This window comes from Notechis scutatus, chromosome 14 (genome assembly GCF_049901735.1).
Source record: "Notechis scutatus isolate UNSWTSFEM ecotype Mainland chromosome 14, rNotScu1.2, whole genome shotgun sequence".
NCBI lineage: Eukaryota > Metazoa > Chordata > Lepidosauria > Squamata > Elapidae > Notechis > Notechis scutatus.
In genome coordinates, this window is record NC_142022.1 from 3,322,332 (window position 1) to 3,344,839 (window position 22,508).

General features: G+C 54.4%; 2 protein-coding genes across 2 annotated transcripts in view; one reads left to right on the forward strand and one right to left on the reverse strand.

The window, feature by feature from the left end:
• On the reverse strand, window positions 1-9,645 carry LOC113424192 (leucine-rich repeat and fibronectin type-III domain-containing protein 4). The gene is given in 4 exon segments (XM_026685796.2): window positions 1-362; window positions 364-819; window positions 1,968-3,368; window positions 9,524-9,645. Coding segments are annotated over 3 exon segments (2,055 nt in total). The 5' UTR covers window positions 3,350-3,368; window positions 9,524-9,645; the 3' UTR covers window positions 1-145.
• Window positions 7,891-22,508, forward strand: part of LOC113424191 (pyruvate carboxylase, mitochondrial) — a 24,298-nt gene continuing 9,680 nt past the window's right edge. Inside the window, 4 exon segments of the mRNA XM_087943259.1 lie at window positions 7,891-7,929; window positions 18,723-18,867; window positions 19,348-19,437; window positions 20,910-21,131. Of these exon segments, the coding sequence (XP_087799385.1) occupies window positions 7,906-7,929; window positions 18,723-18,867; window positions 19,348-19,437; window positions 20,910-21,131 (481 nt within the window). The 5' untranslated portion in view covers window positions 7,891-7,905.

Genomic DNA, 22,508 nt, shown 5'->3' on the forward strand with positions numbered 1-22,508 from the left:
CTCCATGGGGGAGGCAGGGCTCAACCAGCTGGAGCAGGGCCAGCTGAATCTGCTGCCGCCTCGTCCTCCTCCGTGGGCCTCCCCCTCGGGGGTCGCTGTCCCAGGTGCTTTCGGGGGTAGGACGCCGGTCCTCCCCCCACGAGGGCTACACCACGCTCTCCTCCAATTTATCCACGTTGAGGAAGGGCCCCGGCTGCGTGCCGGCGCTGTCGTCGAGGGGCGTGCTCTGTGCCAGCCTCCCGTGGACCGACTGGCTGCGCTTGGCCCACATGAAGCTCAGGCGCTTGGCGTAGCTGTAGCAGGCGCTGGAGGAGGCGTCCCCCATGTCCAGGGAGCTGCTGCGCTTGGCTTTGGCGGAGGCCGGGGCTCCCGGCAGCGCCTCCCATCCAACGCTCTGCGCCCTGGGCTGCAGCCGCCTTGGCCTGCCCCTGCTGGCACTCCGCGGCGGGTGTCCGCTGGGGCAGCAGGCCGTTTGGGTGCCCGCCGTTGGTCTGCGAGTGCACATTGCTGACCCTGGGCAGGCTCCCGTGGACGCTGCCACAGACTTTGTACTTGACCATCATGACTCCGGTGAAGACCAGCAAGGAAGCCACGATGATGCCCCCCACCGTCACCGTCAGGGCGCCCCCCAGGAAGTGGACGTGCAGCGAGTGGCAGTCTGGGTAGGCTTCCTGCGTGGTGAACTGGGCACAGCCCAGCAGGTGGGTGGCTGCCAGAGAGGTGGCCAGGTCATCGAAGATGGCTAAGACGCACAGGTCGTAATCCATGCTGGGCACCAGGTGCTTGAGAAGGAAATCCTGGCTGCTGGCGGGGATGATCCTGCAGGCGAGAAAGAGGGGAAGAGTGAGCCTCCGTGGCCTCCACCCCTCCCCTCCTCTGATGGGGGGGGTCCTTCCCTCATTCCTGGCCACAGGCCTCCCCCCCCCTTACGTAGGCAGCTTATCTGCCCATTAATGGCCTATTATTCTCTATCAATCTTGTGGCCCAGTTATTGGTGCCAAAGGAAAGAAAAGGTGAGCGTAGAGAAAGGAGCTGCTGTTCCGGGTCTCTCCGGCCTTCCTGCAAAGCCAGCGAAGAAGTTGCACCTGGTTCTTGAATGGGATCCAGGGCTGAACCCCTGAGAGGTGCTTGGTGAGGGGCACTGTGGATGTGGCACCGGGGAGGGGGAACCTCTGCCTCAGGTGGGCGAGGACCGAGGGGCAGAGAGGCTGCCTGCCTCTGGGAAGGAGAGGCGATTTCTTCAGAGCCAGCGCTTGTTTGGGCTGCTCAGGGGCAGGAAATACCTACGAAATGGAGCCATTAGGAAAGAGATTTGTTTGTGCAGAATCCTTTCTCTTGCCTGGGTTTGCTGTTCATAGTGAAGGATTCCGTTCATAGAGCATGGATTCTGCTACCCATCTCTGTGGTTTAATTCCCCCCACCCCACCTGCTGTTGCGCAGAAAGCTGGGCAGAAGCCATCCGAAACCCCGGACTCGCCCTGTGCTTGAGCCTCGGAAGCCTCCCCCACCTCGCTGAAGGAACCGGGCCCGGCTCTTCACCAAGCGGAGCCAAGGCCTTCGAGGGCCGATGTCACTTTCCTTGGGTGACTCAGTTTCAGGGGAGCAACGCTAGAGCTTTTGGGTATGCTGTACTCTGCTTGACAACCTCCTGCGTCCCCAACCCCAAATCTCATCAGCTGCACAGCCAGCTGTCTCCCTGGTACGTGGTTCAGGTCTTGTGGGAACAGAGGAAAGGGGCGAACGGAGGAAGGCCGCTCTCTGCCTGTTGCGCAGTCCAGCCAGGTTCACCAGGAAGAGCCCTCCGGCTGAGTGAGCAGCCATGATGTAATCCGGGAGAGGACCACTTGTCACCCGAGACACCTGAACGGTACGGAAGCCGCCAGGGACCTTCATCGCCAGGATTTCTCCAGGAAGGAGAACCCGAAACCCTTTGCTCGTCCCCCGGTCCCCCACCGCAGCCCCCTTACCTGTAAACAAGGGCATCGTCCGCAGTGCAGTTGTACTGGATCTGGTACATCCAGGCCACGTAGGTGGACTTATTGGCCAGCCAGCGCACCAGGGCTGATGTGGCGGTCACCCCCAGCACCTCCACTCTCTCCTCGGAAGCCTCCTGGGTGGCATTGGCAGAGCTCTTGGCCGAGGTGCTGATGTCGGAGGAGCCCGGGTCCTGCTGCTGCAGCACCGTGACGCTGCCGTTCCCCCGATGAGGCAAGGGGATGATTTTGAGGTCCACGGTGGCTGTCGACTCCCCAGCGGCATTGATGGCGATGCAGGTGTAGGCCCCGTCATCACGGATGGTGGTCACCAAAAGGTCAAGGGTGCCGTTGCGGAACGATACGGCCCTGGAGGAGTTGGCAATGATCTTGTCATCGGGGGAGACCCAGTGGATGACCGGCTCAGGGTCTCCGCGGGCTTTGCACCTCAGGGTGGCCCTTTGGCCTTCCAGGACCCAGAGCTTGTGGGTGTGCCGGGTGATGAGGGGGGGCTCGCAGGTGAAGTCCTCCTCTGGCACGGACCAGAAGTAGCGGCCGGCCACGTGTTGCGGGGAAGCGCAGGTCTCCATGTCATCCTCGCGCGCCAAACGCCGCAGCCACAGCAACTCACAGTTGCAGTGCAAAGGGTTCCCTCCGAAGCTGAGCACGATGGTAGCCATGTAGGGGGTTGGGCTGACGGCCCCAATCTGGGAGCGGGCGAACAGTGGGTCAGGGGGCAGGGTGGAAAGGCGGTTGGAGGTCATGTCCAGCCGCGAGAGTTTATAGAGTTCGTCGAAGGCTCCCTCCATAATGAAGTCAATCAGGTTATGATCCAGGTTCAGGGTGTGCAGGCAGAACATGCCTTGGATGCCCTCCCAGGGGACGCTGCGCAGGTTGTTGTACGACAAATCCAGGTCTTCCAGAGTGGAGAGGAAGTCATCAAAAGCAGCCCCAGAGATATTGACCAGCTGGTTGTTGCTCAGGATGAGGTGCTGGAGGTTCAGCATTCCCCGCAGGGCCTCCCCCCTGATCTCCGTCAGCCGGTTGCTGTCCAGGTGGAGCGAGCGGAGGCTCTCCAGGTCCCCGAACGCAAAGGGCCGGAGGGTGTCGATGGTGTTCCGCGAGAGGGTGAGGTCCACCAGGCCCGTCATGTTCAGAAAGTCCGGGGCTTCCACCGCCCGGATGAAATTGTCGGCCAGGCGCAGTTCCACCGTCCGCCGGTCAATGTTGGCCGGAATGAAGAGAAGCCCCTTGTTGGCACAGAGGGTGCTAAGCGAGTCGGAGAGGTTTTGGCAGACGCAGTGGAAGGGGCAGGACTCCACCTGGGCTAAGGTGCTCCCCACCATCAGAACCTGGACCAGGAGCAGCCTTTCCATGGTAGTCGCCTCGGCAGGCCTGGAAGAGAGAAAAAAGAGGTCAGTGGTCACCTAGGGACCCTTGGTAAGTTTTTGTCCTTTTCGGGACCTTTGGCCCTTTCCTCTCTTTCTCGGGACGTGGCGCTTATTTACTGAGATCCCTTCCTGCCCAGGCCGCTGGTGGTCCCCTCTTACCGCTGGACCACCTCTGAAAGTTGCCTGCTCCATGGATCCATCTCCTTCTTTGTTATTTTAATCTAGCAGTTAATCTGGCCGTGCAATACCCAGCAAGCCCATTTCCTCTTCTGGGCGGCATGCAAAGGCCGCTCTTGCGTCGCAGTCGTCTGTTCCGTGGGCCGAACCTACCCAGATCTTTTAACTGAATCTCCTCCGGCTTGGTGCCCACCCCTGGATCCCAGCTCCTCACTGTCCCTTTCTGACGTTCAGGTTTGGACCCACCGTGCTCTCCCCGGGTGCTCTGGCCAGGGCAGAAGGGAAGGGCAGTACAAGATTGCGTTTGGCTCCGATCCCTTTCCCTCCTGCGCCTTTCTTTTTCCTACCCTGTGCAGAATTTCTGCTCTTAAATTCCATCCTCTTTATTTCAGCCCAGTCTTTGAGGCTACCCAGATCTTTTTGAATCTTCTGTGGTCCAAAATCTTAGCGCCTTCTTGCACCTTTGTGTCATCTGTGGCAAGCCGATGTTGGCTTCTGTTAATTGAAGTCTCCATAAACTATATACAATTATAAATGATTTATCAGACATACATTTTTTCCATCTTATTTCAGCACAGAGCTTTGCCACTTTTACTTAGAAATCCTTCAGATTAGGAACTTCAGGGCTCCTTTGATCGACCGACACCTCTGAGCCCAATAGGTACAATTGCGAGCCAGATGGAAAATCTGAACTGATTATCGTGAGTGAGATGAGAAAGGGGGAACGCCAAAAGGCGCTTGGTGAGGAAAAACCTGGCGCTTCTAGAGGCTTTTTTTACTGCACGGTTCAAGGTTTTCATCCTCTTTTCTCCCTGGATTTCTGTTTCTGGGTGAAATGTGAGCATGGAGCAAATGGGCCGGCCAGGATCAGGTTTTGCTAACCTGGCCGGCTTGAGTTCCCTGCTTCCATTGGGAGGATCCTCTGGGAATCCGCTTGGCAGCTACCAGAGTTCCTGGATTTCAAGGGGGGAAGAGAAGAATCGGGGATTCTCGGGATCAGCTTCTCACAAGTTGCTCTCTCACCCCCAGGAGGCCTTCTGAAATTTGCTGCCACAGAGATTCTTAAAGTGGCTAAAGGGCAAAATATATAGAACAGGGGTGTCCAACCTTGGCAATTTTAAGACTTGTGGACTTCAACTCCCAGAGTTCCTCAGCCAGTCTTAAAATTGCCAAGGTTGGACACCCCTGATATAGAATAACCCCATGATGGCGTTTAATTAATTAAACCAAATTTAAAGTAAATTAAATGAATGTTGATACTTGTCTAATACCTGGTTTGTTGAGTGAACATAATCTAATAAACATTAAATTAAATCTGCATTAGCTTTTATTGAGGCTGTACTCAGTTTGTTGAGTGAGCCGTGGCACACTGCTCAAAATTGAGCATTGGCCCAAAAGAAGATGGCAGGCCATGTCGGGTTCCAAAAAATCCACACCAAGGGGCTGGAGCTTAGTCTCTGTCCAGCATAAGGTGTGTAAAATTAGAGGCTGGTGCACACGACTTGTAAAGCCGTAATGGAGCCTAGTTAGTTGTATCACAATTCTGAATTTGGGCAGCAGCCTCCAACGGTCTGAGTGCTGAAAACTGACATGTGGTCTGTGTGTTGCCCACCCCGTTTTATGGTTAGAGTCTTGTGTGATCCAGACCACTGACTTGTACAACAAATCATAGTCAAACCATGGCTTAGTACAGTGTTGTGTGTGAGAACGTGCTGTCTTGGATACTCCCAATTTTGCTAGCAACTATCTGAGGTTAGGAAGGAGGTGTTGCATAGGATGACTTGATTTCTGCCCACCCAGAGTGTCCGAGGGCTTGCAAAGCCGAAACTCCTGCTCTTCTGTTCCAGCCTTGGTGAGATGCTGGATTGTCCTTTGGGGAGGCTCCGTTAACTTCCGCGGCCCTGGAGGTTCATCCTTAGAACAGGAGATGGTATAAAAAACAACGGGGCAGCCGAGAGGCGCGCAGGCCAGAGCAAGAGAGAGCTGGTCCCTGCTGCGCCCCTTGTGGATGATGTCCTGGGAAGGGAACCAGTGGCTGAGATGGCGCCCCGCAGGTCTCAGGTCAGGCAACGTGGCCCAAACTCTTCCTTGTCCTCCCGCCTTGGGAACCCCTGGAGCGAGAGCCCCCTTCGGATCGTGGGCCGATCTTCTCCTGTGTCGGTGCGGCTTCTCTGCCCTGAAGCAGCCTAGCTGGCTGGCTGGCACCTGTGAGCCACGGTGGCTCTAAGGAGGTTCCTCCTGCATTGGAGAGGCTGGCCCAGCTGCGTCTCTGATCCTGCTGCTTGGAAGGGACCCAAAGGCTGCTCGGGGGTTGGGCCAGGTAACTGGGGTGGGCGAGATGCACCTGGGCCCCTGGCTCCTCTCTGCCTGCAGTTTGGACCAGAAGTCTTTATTGTTTATTGGATTTATGGGTCACTCTCAGGATTCTTCTAGGGAAACTTCTTTTTTTTTTTTCTTCGTTTGTTGCTTGGCCAAATGCAACAAGAATTTCTCTGAATAAATAGCCACTCTTTTATTTTTTTTAAAAGACTTCTTTTCAAAGCCCTTAACTCAAGCTTTTGAAAACTAGGATGGTGCAGCTTTGTGTTAAAAAAAGAAAAGAAAGCACCGACTTTGAGAGGAGGAATTCTAAACCTGGCCTCTTAACAGTCATCTATAACTAGAATAGATAAATATAATCTGCAATTCTGCATCCACGAAAGAAAAGAAAAGAATAATTAATTAAAAAGCAACGCTAGTGAAGCCCTCCCACTCAATAGGGCGCTAGAGGGTCATGTTGTAATCGGAAGAACATTAAAAGGTGAAATCGCCTCTCTGGTTGGACACCTTGAAAGTCCACCTTGTGGAGAGAAGCTCTGACTAGAGAAAAGCATCTAGAAAGGAAGGGAGGGAGCTTTTCAACGCTAGGCCCTGACCAGAACTGGGGCCGGACGGGAAGGGAAGAGCCCGAGAGAAATGGACGATTCAATCCACGAGAAAGGCCATTTTTAAAGAATTCTTCAGAGTGAGGTAGGCAAGATTGGTGACAATGTCTAATTTGGGGGGAATGATTAACGTAAAAAGAGGCACCTCTATTGGAGGAGGGGGTGAGGCGACCATTACAGGGAGCCTGGATCACTTTCAGTCAGGGGTCAGGCCTGGGCCTGGGAGTGGCACCCCATTGGTCACTGTTGGTCAGCTGGAGGGGGGGTCTTCACTGTGAGCAATTATGGTGGTCTAAGCTGCCTGCAGCGGTTGGGCAGTTTCCTTGGGAGGCAAGAGGTCAAGCCCTCCTTTATCCCCCAATCCGAGTGAAGCCACTAGAGAGATCATCAGTCAGCATGAATCTCTGCCAGGGGCTACCTGGAATGGGGAGAAGCCTGGAATGGACGCCCTGCCAGTCTCGGGACCTCTTGAGATCCCTCCACCTGAGCATGCCCAGATGCAGGAGGGCAGACGTCCAAGGAGCCTCCGGGAATCAGTCCTTTGCTCTGGCTGTGCTGTGTTTTTAATCCGTTTTAAAAACGTATCTGTCCATTGGGGTTACCTGACTACTCTTTTATTGTGCTGGTTGTCAGCTGCTGCAGCTGGAGGGGCAGCAGCCGTTGCAAGGGCAGGATCCAAAATGTGTGTTTCTGTTGATGTGGTCTGGGCTGGCCAAGGAGGACATAATGGACCACAAACATAGCCGTGAAGGCCATTAGGAAAGGCAGGAAAATGAAACTGGCAAGACTTCCAGGCAGGTTTTGGGGCAGTCCTGTTTGGATTACTGCACATAAGTTCTGACCACCTTATCAAGCAGGCAAAGGTACTCTAAAGTCCCCGTCCCCCCCCCCCGCTTGTAAAAATGAGGAAGGAGCGGAAGAGTCACAGGTGGCACGCAGAGCCATTGGTGCAGGCACATGAGCTCCAGCCAAAGGTACCTGCACTGCGCATGTGCACACCTGATTTTCGGCCTGTTTGAGGCCATTTTCGCCCTCCCGGAGGCTTGAGGAAAGCCTCTGCAGCCTCGGGAGGCCGAAAAACGGGCCTTCTGGAAATGCCGGATTTGCCAGAGGCTTCCTCGAGGGGCGGGCGCATTGCATTGTGGGTGCCGGCACACACGTGCACTTTTCGGCACACCACAACAAAAAGGTTCGCCATCCCTGTCTCCCAGGAGCCCTGGCACGGCCTGCAGCCTGTGGAAGTTGTGGGGCCAGAATGAACCGAGACCTTAATGGGGAGCAGCTCCTGCCTGGCCTCTTCCTGGCCTCCCCCCTACTGGCACTCTTCCGCCTGTCACCGGACACAGAATAATAGAGCTGGAAGGGACCCTGGAGGTCTTCTAGTCCAACCTCCTGCTCAAGAAGGAGACCTGTCGGATCTCTTCTTAAAAACCTCCAGCGATGGAGCAGCCACAACTTCTGGAGGTGAGCTATTCCTCCGGCCATTCTCACCCTCCCCTCATTTCCAGGTTGGCGCTCCCTTTAATGGTCTTCCACACCTGTCTTGCCCTCAGGTGCTTTAGAGAACAGGTTGAGCCCTTCTCTGTGGACGCCCCTCAAATGTTGGAAGACGGGTATCATGGCACCCCTAGTCCTTCTCTTCCTCAGACTAGACATACCCGGTTCCCTCAATCGTTCACCATACAATTTAGCCTCTGGACTCCTGGTCATCTTTGTGGCTCTTCTCTGCACTTTCTAGGGTCTCCGCATCTTTTTTGTATTGTGATGACCACAACTGGACACACTATTCCAGGTGTGGCCTCCTTAGGGTGGTATAAAGTGGGACTGCCATTTTAAGTGATTTTGAAAACTCCCCCTCTGTGGATCTGAAGGTGCCCTGGGGCTCAAAAGCACCCAGGCTTTCCCCATAAGTCCAACCCCCATTGAATCAATGCTCTTGCGATTCGTTCATCTCCCTCAATCTTCTTCTTCTTCCACCCCAGATCTCTGCTGGCCTGGCAGCATTGGGCCCTGGCCTGCGTCAGGGCTGGGACAGACCCAGATTGCAAGTACTCCTGGGCCCCCGCGGTGTGTGTGCTCAGCTTGGGCTGCAGGGGTCCAGCTGGGCTAGGCTGTATATTTGGTAGGTGCCTGTCGGTGCGTATAGAAGGGGGAGGGCGTGCACTGGGACGGGGGGGCTTGTGTGTATGTGGGGTGATCTTAGTTGTGCAGCACTTTTCTGATTCAGACTGTGGGGGCCTTCAATTTTGAGCCAGGTATGGCCCTAAGTGGAGAGCAGGCGGGTTCATGGAGGCAGTTTTGGCAGCAGGGGCCTCAGGGCAGGGAGGGGCCCCACCAGCCCAGGGACAGTTTCTGGTGGTCCTCCTGTACTTGGCTTGGGTGGGTGGGTGGGTGGGGGTATTTGGGGTGGGGGCTGGGATGGGGAGTGAGGCTGAAGGGTGGAACCATCTCAAAGCAATTCAGGGTTGTGACCAAAGTGACAAACATTTGGGGGATTCGAAGGTTTTCACCAGGGCTCCCTCTCCCTCTTCTAGGTGGGAGATGCTGGGCTGGGGAAGGGGACCACGGATGGCAAAAGGCTCCCCAGTTCTCAGGGGCACTCGAATCGCCCTTCCCTCCCCTCTCCCTCTCAAGACCAGGACAAGCCCTGGTCCCACTGACTGGGATACAACGGCTGGGGTGGGGGGAGTGGAGGAAGGGAGAATGCCTGGGAGGCAGGAAAGATGATCTCGCATGGGCCCAGCCTTGGAGGTCTGGATTCAGGATAGAAGGGTGAAGGAGCAAGGGGTGGGGGCACAGGTGGGGGAGGAGGAGGCCCTGCTGTGTCTGTCCTGGCACCACTTTGCCATGGCTGTTTTGGGGAGGAGTGGGGGGGGGGGGAGAAGGAGAAGGTCCAGGGAGTGGAAGGCTTGAGAAAGGAAAACCCAGCTCCTCTGCCTCCCGAGGCCCCTGGTCCGCTCGGCTGTTGGCCCTCCAAATACGTCGCAGCAGCAGCAGCGGTCGTTCTGCAGGCCCCCCACCCACCGCGAAGGCCCCCAGGCTTCACGGGCAGCTTTACCTTCTCCTGGGCCTCTGGGCTCGCCAGAGATGAGCCGTGGAAGTCCAGCCGCTCCCCACACCGAGTCACCTGTCCCTGTGCCACCTCCTCAGCCCCTCCTGAGCAAGCTGTGGCCCCAGGGCTCCCGCAGGCTCTTGGGGTGCCGTGGGGAGGCGCCCGGCTGCCTGGGCGGAAGAGGCTCGGGGTGGCCGAGGGCAGCATCCAGCCTGCAGGCAGAGGAGCATCCTCGGCCCCCTCCCCCAGGCAGAGGAAAGAGAAACGCTGCTGCAGCTTCAGGCAGGCGGAGAGGCGGCAGCCATGCCAAGCTCTTCAAGCCTCGGCGCTGATGGGCACCCTGGCTCACCCGGTCCTCCACTCCTCGCCCCATTCGCTTCTGGCTGCCTCAGGCGTCTCGGCTCCCAGTCCCAGGCCCTCCTCAGGCCTTGGGGTTCCCAGTGCTCCCAAGGGAGGTGGGGAGCCCGGGTGCCCCCCCGGTCCGTTCTGGGCCTTTCAGCCCTCGGGACTCCCGGCGGATTCCATGGGGTCTCCAAGCGGAGTTCTCTTGGGGGCCGGGGGGGCGTGTAGTTCTCCCGGCAGCCTTAAATTCTGGGTCTCCAGGCCAGGCCCACTCTGGGGGTCCCTCGGCCAGGCGCCCCTCTGCCTTTCAGCTCCGGAAAGCCCCCGGCTGCTGCAGCTCACCCGTCTCCTCTCTCCCGGAGGCTGCTGGCCCTCTTTCCCTCTGCAGACCCGGCGGCTGGTCTTCCATCCTCCCGCCCTCTTGGATCAGGTGTGGAGGGTTCTCCCTGGGTCTCAGTCCTTCCTCGGTGCCGGTGGGGCCGAACCTCTCCGGACCGCTGCCATCGGGGTTCCTGGCAGTCCTCCTCCTGGCCCCCGGAAGGTCTGGCGGGATTCCCAGAATGGTGTCGTCTTTCGGCAGCCCCTCTTTGTCTCGGCTGCTGCTGCTGCTGCGGCTGCTGCTGCTTCGGTGCGCAGGAGGGGGAGGGGGGGATGTGGGGAGGAGCAGCCCGCCTGCAGCCCCTGCTCTCCCGGCTCCCACCCGCTGCCTCCTCAGGCTGCTCCCGTTCCAGTTGGCGGGGGGAGGGGGGCTGAGGGGATGGAAGCTGGGCTGCTGCTGCTCTTCTTCCAGGGAGCGGCCCCGGCTGCCTCCTCGCCACCTCCTCCTCCTCCTCCTCCTCGAGCTCTGATTGGGGGAGGAAGATGGAGGAGCCAGACAAGGCCCTCCCTCCCTCCCCCTCGCCCTCCTTCCCGGCCTTTCTGGGGAAGGGAGACCGATGGAGCAGCTGCTCAGGGGGAAAATCCCCCCTCTCTCTTCCAGGAATGTGGGGCGCCCACCAGGGTCCTTGGGCTGTGAAAGGGCGTCTGCATTAGGAAATGGAACGTTATTTTGCCTCCCCACGCTCTTCGTTCCAAGGTGTGCTGGCTGGATGCCGTCTCTGACTTGGGAGGCTTTCAAGTGTTTGTACACCTTTCCCCTGCCTCCCCCCACCAGCGCCGTAGAAGGAGGGAGCGCAGCCAAGTGATCTCCATGCCCTGGGGGATGGTTGCTAGGCGGCAGGCTTCCCTTAAGGGGGGGGGGGCTTCTGGACCAGCCCAGGCTCTTTTGGCCTCCGGGCAGGAAAGGGGAGGTGGGCCCAGCAGGGGGAGAGGAGCATTGGACCCCCATAAGGGGGAGGTCAAGCGTGCAGGATTGACCCTCTGAAACAACCAAGTCCCGAAGACAGTCCTGCGCTTCAGGGAAGGCTGCTCCCAAAGTGAGCCTGGAAGGGTGGCTTGTGTTGGGTCTCCGGGTCAGCAGCCCCAGCGATAGGACGAGAAATAGTCTTGGGGCTCAAGCGGGCCAATTTGTTTCCTTGCCCGACATGCGCTTGGGAGCCAGAGCCAGCAAGAAGGCCCGTTTTCCCTAGAGCAATAAGATGATGGCGTCCACAGGAGAGGTTGGGATTTGGGCAGGACAGGCCGATGCAAAAGGGATGGGCTCCATTTGACTCCCTGATGGCATTAAATATCAAGGGAAGCCAGTGAAGCCATCCTGGGCTCTGGGCGCATCTGGTTGGGGAGCACCTGGCAGAGCAGAGGTCCCTAAACTTGGTCATCCTAAAAATACGAACTTCAGAATGAGGACTAGTGAGCCATGGAAAGAATACAGTGAAACTCTGGGGAAGGAGGACTGATGGCAACGGAAAGGTTCTTCTTCACAGTCCCCATGGGGACCCCAAGGGAGGAAGGTCTCCGTTCAGTGCCCTGCCCTGCTCTGGACGAGGGTTGGAATGGGGATCCGTGGGTTGGGAAAGGGCCCAGGGGCGGGGCTTCTGAGCGAGTGACAAAAGCCATTGTCCCAGGGTCCTCCGGGACTGGCCTTAAACACAGGTATTGGGGTCACCAATAGAGTGCCAGGGAACCCCAAAGTCTACCTATTAATTGGGGCTGAACTAAAAAGGGACAAGTGAGGATTCGTGCTGAATTACATGAAAATGTCAGCACAGTGCTAAATTCCATCCTGGGAATTTTTAGGAAGAGAACAAAAAAAATAAAAAATAAAGCCTCCAACACAGAAGCATCCTGATATAAATCTGTCGCTTGAAATACTGTGTATTTGAAATACTGTCTATCAGGTTTATACCTGACCATCAGAATCCACGTTTAGGGTTGGAAAAGATGCAGAAAGGGAGCCAGAACGGTGGAGGGAGGGTAGCAGCTCCCAATGCTGGGAAGAAATTGGCTTTCAGCCCAGAGAAAAAGCCAGTGAAGGAAAATGTCTGAGAGGGACACCTTCACCTGGTGTGGTACAAGAAGAAGCCGTTTCCTCCTCCTTTTGGCAATAATAATACCTTCTACTCAGTGTGAATATTCAGGAGTCTTTACCCAAAGCAGAAATGATTAATGTTCTTCTTGCTTTAATGGAATTTCATTGTTTGTTTGCTACTATTTTGATAATTGCAAGATGTTGGTTGTGTGGGATGATTTTAATTTTGGCTGCCATGTTTATTATTTTAATGTTTATTGATGATCTTAATATTTTAAGGTTTTAGCTTGCTTTTACAGTGTAAGCCACATAGAGTCACTTTTAGGCAGCTTTCAGCATAAAAAGAAGGTAAAACATTAACATATGAAGATCCTAAATATTAACAAAATTGGCAAGGTAGAGAACGAAGCACAAATAGGTTGGAGGTAGAATCTTCTTCCCTTACATTGACCAGTGGAGCAACTTCCCTCCAGGGATGGTGGATCCTCCAGCACCGCAGGGTTTGGAGAGGAGGTTGGACAGCCATTGGGTTGAACGGTGTAGGGCAGTGAGGATGAACCGTTTTGTTGTGGTGTGCCAAAAGCGCACACGCGCTGGCAGCCACAATGCAATGCGCCCCCCCCACGCATGCGCTTGCAACACCCCCCCTTACCTGCACTGTGCATGCGTGCGCCTCCCAGCTGATTTTCGGCTGTTTGAAACAATTCTCGCCCTCCCAGAGGCTCGAGGGAAGCCTCTGCAGCCTTTGAAGGCCGAAAAACAGGCCCGTTTCATCACTTCCGGTATTTCGGAAGGCCCGTTCGGCCTGTCGAGGCTGCCGAGGCTTCTCTCGAGCCTCCAGGAGGGCGAAAACGGCCTCAAAGGGGCTGAAAATCAGCTGGGAGGCGTGTGCGTGCTCAGCGCGGGTAAGTTTGGCTTGGGCTCGCGTGCTCGAACAAATGGCTCTGCGTGCCACTTATAGCAGGCGTGCCATAGGTTCGTGCCATCATGGGTACAAGGTATCCTGCTTGTGCAGGATGTTGGACTAGAAGACCTCCAAGGTCCCTGTTATTATTCTGTCCTATCGATGAATATGAATGGAGGGGCCTGCAATGGAATGGAAGGCCTTTCCTGCGCTTCTCCTCGGTCACTGACTCTCCAGGCCACCATCTCCCCTTACTGGATGGCTTGTAGACAACCCCAACTCTTTCTCCAGGGTCGTGTTTCCAAGGGACGGATCCCCCACCTTGCAGGGGTGTCCCAGGTTTTTCCTTTCCAAGTGGAACCCTTGGCCGGAAGGCCCCTTGTCTCTTTCCACCGCTGCTCTTCTCCTAGCCAGTCTGGGTGAGAAATGCACTTTTGCTCCATGTTAGCCTGACCCTCCAATGTTGTGTCCTTGGATGCAAATGACCCAGAAAGCTCTATTCTCCCCGAATTTCATTCCTCCAGTCTGACATCAGGAAAAAGGGGCCAGGTGAAAGAATTCTGGGAACGAGATAAACATGTTCCAGCCTCATGTCTTTCTCATGGAAGGATTGATGACTTGCTTAAAGCTAAGGCACCCTCTGTAAGACCTCTCCATTTGAGGGGCCCTTCGTTGTCGTCTTCTTCTGTTGGCCTCCTTTAAGGACCTTCTTGCTGGACTTTCCCCAGTGGTCAGCCATAGCTCGCTTTCTCAGTGCTATGGCCATGTTACAATACTCTTGATGACCCCACTGATGAGGCACAACAAGCTAGGCAGTCCCAGTTGTACGCAGACGGTCTTACACAAGAACAAGAAGAAATCAGGGTCTAAAAAGAGAAACACTGCAGGATGTCAGATGCAAAGCTTGTGGCATATTTAAGGGTCCAGCTGTATTTGCCCCAAGTGCCAGCTGGAAGAAAAACCAATCTTCTCTTGAGACAAGACAGTGACTCTTCTTCATCACTTTCCCGCACAGTTTCGCAACTCATAAATAATTGCTTGTTTATTATTCTATTGAACTATGTTTTCCTTCTGTGAATTGTATTTATGTTAGTATGGATCAATATGCATCATAATATACATAATAATAATAATAATAATGCAGATGTGAACATAGCATGCCGGTGGCCGTGTTTGGACAAGGTAGGGAAAGGGGTCAGGAACGGAGTTTCTGCGCCAAAATACTAATCTCTAATTTTGAAATATTTTTGGCCTTCGAATCTGTTCTGGCCCTTGGTGCCTACCTGAAACAGAATACCAGGATGACCCTGGGGGGGGGGAGGGAGGGAGGGGGGAGGGGCTCTCAGAGACAGACGGGTCAAGCAGTTAAAAGTGGCTAAAAGTGAGGAGGGCGGAGATGTTTTTACTTTCAGGCTGGCAAAAGTCTTTTTATGTCTCTGTACCATGCAGGTGGTCCTCAACTTTACAAGCACAATTGAACCCAAAATTTATCTTGGTAAGCAAGATAGTTGTTAAGTGAGTCGCATTCCCACTTTACGACCTCTTTGCCACTGTTGTTAAGTGAGTCCTAGGATCGATCAGCAAATCTGGCCTCCGCCACTGACTTGGCTTATCGGAAGCCAGTTGGGAAGGTTACAGGTGGGGATTCCTGGATGTTGCCACCATCCTAAATACGTGCCCGGATTCCGATCCTGTGACCCTGGGGCGCTGCAACGCTCGTCAGTGTCTCTCTCTTCAGTGCCGTTGTAACTTTGAACGGCCATCAAATGAATGGTTGTGAACCGAGAGCTGCCAATAAAGCGCTATCGGCTCACCTGGTTGGGTTTTCTGTCTGGCGCACTGGCAGGGATGATGCCGGAGGTCTCTGCCCATTTCCTGGCCAGCATTTTGCAGAAGCCCCCAAGTCACCCAGCTGTCATGGGGTCTCCAAGAGGCAGGACTGACCCACTGCCTTTGAAGCACTACCTCAGCTGAGCAGCAATGCGTGGAATTGGGGGAGGAAGCTGGCTGGGAGCTACGGCCACCGGCACATCACACGGGGTGGGGGCGGGGGGTTGGCCTGGGGGTGAGTGGCAAAAAGGAACGAAGGCCTTCCAGGAATGTGGAAAAAAATATTTAAAGTTAAAGATAGTTCTTCTTCTTCAAATAGGGAACAGATGCTGCCCCCCCACCAGTGGGGTAAAGAAGAGAAAGACCCTCATCACCTTATCTGAGAGCCAGTTTGGTGCAATGGTTAAAGGCATCAGACTAGAAACAAGTTGGCCTACTTAGGGCCATCTCTCTGCCTGTGTGTGTGTGTGTGTGTCCCCGTCTGTCTCTTCTAAGAAGCAAACCGCTTTTTTTAATTTCTTATTATTTTGTCAAGCGATTGTGAGATAACAGGTATAAGTATAAACATAGTTATGAATACATGAAATGGATACATATAAGAAAAATATAAAAGAAGCAATGGGACAGGGAAGGTAGGCACGTTGGTGCGCTTATGCACACTCCCTACACACCTCTTAGGAAAGGGGGTGAGGTCAATAGTAGACAGTCTAAGGTTAAAGTTTTTGGGGTTTGGGGAAGAAACCACAGAGTCAGGTAGAGGATTCCAGGCATTGACCACTCTGTGGCTGAAGTCGTATTTCCTGCAATCAAGTTTGGTGCGGTTAACCTTGAGTTTGTATCTATTGTTTGCTCTTGTGTTGTTATGGTTGAAGCTGAAGTATTCATTTGCAGGTACGACATTGCAATGTATGATTTTATATACTATATTTAGATCAGACCGAAGGCGGAGTAGTTCTAGGTTTTTTAGGTCTAGAATTTCGAGTCTGGTGGCATAAGGTATTCTACAACGAATAGAGGAATGGAGAACTCTTCTTGTGAAATATTTCTGGACTTTCTCAACTGTGCTAATATCAGATACGTAATGTGGGTTGCAGACTGATGAGCTGTATTCGAGTATTGGTCTAGCAAATGTTTTGTATGCTCTAGTTAGTAGTGTAATATTACCAGAGAAAAAGCTACGTAGGATTAGATTAACAACTCTTAACGCCTTTTTGGCTATGTAGTTACAGTGGGCTCTAGGACTTAGATCATTAGAGATGAGTACTCCAAGGTCCTGGACAGAGTTTGGATCATCAACAAGGTCTTGACTATTTTTTATTTATTTATTCTACTTGTATTTCGTATTTCTTAACCGCCCGTCTCCCTCGGAGGCTACCTGCTGCATTCAAGGTGGACTCTCCCTCCATCGCTGTGCCCGAGGGCGTCCCATCTGCTGCGGGTTGTCTACATTTTCTCTTTTCTTCCCCTTTCCTAGCGATAGATCTTTTTTCCGGGGGGGGTTCTATGACAATTTGCCACAGTCAACTCTCCACGACCAACTTGCCACGGCCAACTCACTGCAGCACAAGAGTTACGCTAAATATCAAGGAAATGGTGGAATAAAATCATGAAAGAAAGGATGCGAAAGGAAGGACAGAGTGAAATGTGAATGGCAAAAATTGAAATATTTTTAAATTTATTTTAAATATTTAAATAGAATTGTTACATTGTCCCGCAGCAAGTTGTCCTACTGTGAGTTGTTGTGATGAGTTAGCTGCAACAAGTTGGCCAGAGACATGTCCGAAGACGGATCATCCGAGCCCGGCCATCTGTGCCTTAAGTGGGCTGATTCGTTCAATGATCCATTGGTTTGTTTTCTTGGCTCTCCACGATATTCTCAGCGGCCTTTTCCAAAGCCAGAGTTCAAAACATCGAACTTCTGGTGTTAACGCTCTTCACAACCTGCTTCTTCAAGGTCCAGCTGTCATTGTTGTATGGAATCCTCCGGCTTGCCTGGTTCTGGTCTTTGTGGGTCTAGGCGTATCTCAAGGCCTCGGTGGCTGCTGTGCCCAGGGCCAATCTGCAGCCTGTTCCTTGACTGCCTGTGCTCTTCTTGTAGTTGGTGGACCCCGAAAGGCAGAAGCTGTCTGCCCCTTGTATGCCTTCACTGTCAGTTCTAAGGCTCCTTGTTCTACTTGTACAATACTTGTAGTTTTATCTTCTTTAAATTTAGCATAAAAATCACTCTGTTAAATGTTGGTACAATTATCTTAAATTGGCATTGTCCAGAAAAAGGGTATTGGCTTGAAGGTGGGGGCAGGCGAGAGACTTGTAGAGCATATATGCAGTTTGGCCGTGTGTATTTCTGAGAATAGAACAAGAGCCTGTGGGGTGATGTCCCCGGAAGCCCCAAGGGGAGCAGGGTGAGGGCAAGAGGCTCACCTGAGCTTTGGGGTGACAGATCTTCATCCAAATAACAACTTGGCTCACAGCCGCATCCTTTCCATCGCCCCAGGCAGGACAGGCCGCTGCAGGGTTTAAAATTGAGTGGTTCCTAGATAGTTTGGGGCATTGCTTATTGCAGCCCCGTCTGTTTTAAAACAATCGGCGAAGACCAGCATCGGATCCAAGTGACGGAGAAGTGGCGGGAGAAGCTGCCAGGACTGGCAGCTCAGTGGAGCTTCCCTGGGGATTTCCACTGCTGGAAGCAAAGGGCTGCGGAGGGCAGCTGCCTTTCTGCCCTGCATGTGGCTGACTGAGAAGGTGGTCAGGCCCCCGATGAGCCTGCGCTGTGCCCTTGGGTACCAGCTTCAGGTGGCTGAAGCTCGCTCCCTCCCTCCCTCCCTCCCGGAGACAAGGCAGGGCTCCGTCTCTTTTGAACCCTGATGCCAGGCCCTTGTCCCATTTGCACAACTTATTGCACAGAAACATAATTCACAGAAGAAAAGAAGGCTGCTCTAGCAGCTACTATGCGAGCAGCAGGGGTGGGATTCTACCAGTTCGCACCTAATCGCTAGAACCGGTTGTTAACATTCTAAGCAGTTCGGAGAACCAATTGTTAGAAGAAATTCCTGGGCTAATCCTGTAAGGAAGGCAGGAAGGAAACATTCTGGTGTTGCTTACAGAAACTGCCTCCCCGTTAACCCTTATTCCATTCTTGGCAGGACTAGACTTCCTGTCTCAGGAACATCTCTGGGGTTTTTTCCCCCTCCTTTGCTGGTACTTTGCTTGTGTGGAGGGACCATTCAGAGTTACAATGGCACAGAAAAAAGTGACATGACCATTTTCACACTTATGACTGTTGCAGCATCCCCACAGTCATGAGAGGTCAGGCAAGAAGATATATGCCTCGATGTGAGTGATATTGAGTTGGCCACGCCCAGCCAGTCACATGACCACCAAGCCACGCCCACCAACTAAGCCCCGCCCACAGAACCAGTTGTTAAAAAAATTGAATCCCACCCCTGGCGAGCAGCTACAGGTACTTGGAAGGTCCATAATCAGTGGCTCTGCCCCTCTAAGGGCCAGTGCTGGGCCTTAGTTTGGGGCAGGTTTAGGTGGCTGGCTGGAAAAGGTGAGTCTCATCCAGCAACATCTCACTTCCAGTCTCATCCAGATTACGCAGCCAGAGAGCAACTGCTCGGTTCCGAAGAGCCGCCTGGTGCTGTTGAGGGATGCAGGAACCGAGTCCCCCGTAGTGACTCCCCTCCGCCTCCCCTAAGCTGTTCTCCCTTCCCTTTCAGACCAACATCCCTTTCCTGCAGAACGTGCTCAGTAACGATCAGTTTCTCCATGGCACTGTGGACACCCAGTTCATTGATGAAAACCCAGACCTCTTCCACCTGCGGGCTGGCCAGAACCGAGCCCAGAAGCTGCTCCACTACCTGGGTAGGTTTAGAATCCGCCCATTGAAACGAGTCCCCCTCCCCACCCCCAGGCAAGGCTCAAGGGAGGAACCCAAATCCTTCGGGACCAACGGCTGCCTCTCTTTTGGCCTGGACACACCCAGCAGGAGGGGACCCACCATCGCGGCTGTTACGATGAAGAATCTCTCCCCGCCCCCCCTCCATTTAACCTGCTTTCCTGTCCCTTCAAGCCTTGTTCCACCCCTTCCCCCTGGAGTGGCAGAGGTCCCAGCTGGACTTGCTTCTGCGTTGCCTCCCTTTGGGTCCTCGGTGGGTTCACACATTGACTGGGCAGGAAGGGAGAAAGGAAGCCAAGTGAATCGGAATCACCTTGGGGTTATTTCTTAGAAACGGAAGTGCAGGGCCAGGTCAGGGGACTTGGGCCTTTCTCTCGTGCTGCCAGCAGCCAGGAGACCCTGCAGGCAGTGAACCCCCGTTGACTTCTCCTCCTCTTCCTTTCCAGGTCACGTCATGGTAAATGGCCCCACCACGCCCATCCCGGTGAAAGCCCGGCCTTCGCCCATTGACCCGGTAGTCCCGGCGGTGCCCTTAGGTGAGTTGTTTCCAGAAGAACCAGCCTCCCCCAAGCCGTCCGGCTGCCCCAAAGGGAAACGCTGGGCTGGGCGTTCCTGACGGACTAACGCTGGCCTCCAGAAGGCCCTGATGCTGCAGCTCCGGGTCACAGGGGACCATTTGCAGCCAAGGATGGTCAATGGCTTGGTGGCACTCATAAAGTACCCAAGCCTCGGGCGACTCTCTGCAGCCTCCATTCCGATGTACAGGAACAGGGTTAAAAGCAGGACTGGAACACAGCAGCGCACAATCCCAGCCGCACGCAATAATCTTTGGATTGATTTGATTCGATTGGTAGACTCGCCCAACTTGCCTGAGTGGCTCTGGGAAGCTCCCAGCATTGAGAAAACATCAACCCAACAGAAGCAGGTTAAAACAGAGATACAAGCATATAAACCCATCAATAAAGCCTCATTCAAATGACGTAATGTCTGCCTTTGGCCTCTCTCTCACCTGCGGCTGCCTGTTGCCACCCCCTCGCCTTCCGCCCGGCCTGGTGAGGCAGGTGGTGGGGAGGTGGAACTGCCTCCCTCTCCCCTCCAGGGCAGGGGGGAGATGCACTGCCTGGCCTGCGGGACGCATGGGGCAACCCCGCACCCACCTCACACAGCCAGTGGGAGGGCTATCGTGCCCACCAGGGCCAGGCTTAGCCCGTAGACATGCAGCCAGCACTCAGCAGCCTGAAGGCGATGGTGGGCGAGGTGGCGCAGGTGGTGGGGCTCCACCAGGGACCACTGGCAAAGGGGCCCTGGCAAGGCAGGCACTCCAGAGGTTGCAGATCTGGGCTCGCTCCCCTGCCAGGCAGGAGCAGCTCAGCAGGGTGGCTGAGAGTAGCACGGTCAGGAGGAGGAAGGGTCCCCGCGCAGCGAGCAGGCCCACCAACTGAGCAGAGGTTGCGGGGGATTCTGACGTCCATGTGACCTTCTGCCCCGTGGTGGCCGTGGGCAAGCCATGAGACGTTGGGTCGGATTGACGCCAATCTAATAGAGGCAGGCAATTCCGATGCACGGCGGCCCCAGGAGCAGGCAGCGGATCCTGACCCACCATTCGCCCTCATCGTAGCAGCAGCTTGAGCAAGACCCGAGCTCAGGGCCCGGCAGGGTGCAAACTGCGTGTTCCCGTGCCCTTTCAGGCTGGTGGCAATCTTCACTGGGGCTTATTTTGGGGGTTGGGCTTATAGGCACACGGGGAAAAGAATCAGTCCAGGGCTTATTTTCGGGGAAACATGACAGTTTGTCACTTTGCACTGACCCGCAATTATTCTTGCTCGTGGGGAGCCCAGAGGCTAATGACGTGGAGCATGAGAAGAGGAGGGGGGGTGTTTGTCTGCCAGCTTTAAAATTCTTAGATCAGAGTCCGCTGGGTCTCCCTGTTCTTGGGAAAGGGGTGAGGTTCTTATTGCCGCCTCCTGTGCTTTGCATTGCAGTGCCCTCCTTTTTTTCCCCGCAACAGGTCAGCTCCCCACCGGCTTCCGGGACGTCCTTCTCAGCGAGGGCCCTGCGGGCTTCGCCAAGGCCGTTCGCCGGCATCCGGGCCTGCTTTTAATGGACACCACCTTCCGAGATGCTCACCAGTCGCTGCTGGCCACTCGTGTTCGCACCCACGACCTGAAGAAGATCGCCCCCTTCGTAGCCCAGAACTTCAGCCGGCTCTTCAGCATCGAGAACTGGGGAGGTGAGAGAGCGGCTGGGGTCCTCGGGCAGGTTGATGGCCGGCCAAGGTGGAGGTGCCCACGTGAGTTCTCGGTTGGGTCGTTGCAACCAACGGCTCACCCTGGAGCCAGCAACTCAGCCCTGAAATAAATGGACAGGCTTATCCCGCCTGCAAATAATCCTGAGCTCGAAGGAAGACACAGCGAGCTTAGCGTTATAAATGGTCAAAAACAGCAAATCAGAAGAGTAAATAAAACAACAAAATTACGCAAAGAACTTCAGAATGGCATAAAATTGAGATTTTAATGTTTAGCAAGGATTTGGCTCTTTGTTACCTTGTCAGAGCCTTCTGACAGGATTATACAGGCGCTAAAACTCCCGAGCCAAGTCAGCAGAGTAAAGGGCCCCATTTGCTCTCATCAAAGCCTGTGAGGGCAGAGAACTGCAACAGCAGCAGAAAAAATAGGTGGCAAAAGCAGCAACAAGGCCTCCCTGAGGGATCAGTCAGTCAGCAGCAGGCCTGGGTTCAACACAGCAGCCAATCCTGGTGGGCCTTCCACTGTGGTGCCAGGCCTACCTGGGAGTAATCTAATGGAGAGGCATTCAGCCGGTCCCTGACCCTGAGCTACCTGCTTTCTCCACTATTGGAAGGCATAGCTGTGTGTGTCCATCCTTCTGGTGGTCCTCTATTCCTCAGCCATCCACGCCAGGTAGAACTTAACGGGGAGGGTAAATGTGGCGTAAAAGCCAGACCTTTTGTTGCCTGGAGCCGGTTTTGGAGAAAGGAGAATCACCACAACTCCAGGCCCTCACTCCTAACCCCAGAGGGCTAACAACCACCTTCTCAACAACCTTCCCTAAAATGGGTGGCTTGGAGACCAAATCAAAATAGTTCCTTGAGGAGTCGCCCCTCAAGAATGCATCGCTGCCAGGTGGATCCTACCGCACGCCATCTTGGGATAGTTCTGGTGCGACCATAAGCCACACAAGCCTTTTAACTCACAACTCTGAGGATCCTCCCCGGCTCCTCAGGAGCAGCAGGTTCAACTCTTCTTCGTCAACTCCAGGGGACGTTTACAGTCCAGCCCACTTTGGAACAGACCTCTTCCGAGCGACGTCTTCGTCCAGTTGATGGCTCCTTTATCCAGGAGAGGCTGGGTCACCTTGAACAAATGGCCGGCCCAGCTATTTGCCGATGGAAATGTCGCCCTTATTGCAGTAAAATTCCTACTGATAAGATGACCCCCGTGTGGTCGCTTCATCCTTATTAAATCTGCATCTTCCCTTCCTTGCAAGTTCACCAACGCTGCACCTCGAGCACCGATGGTCTCTGTCCAGGTCCTTCCCAGATGGATCTGGTTCTTAGGTCTGATCCATCCGAAAGACTTGAGGAGAGGCA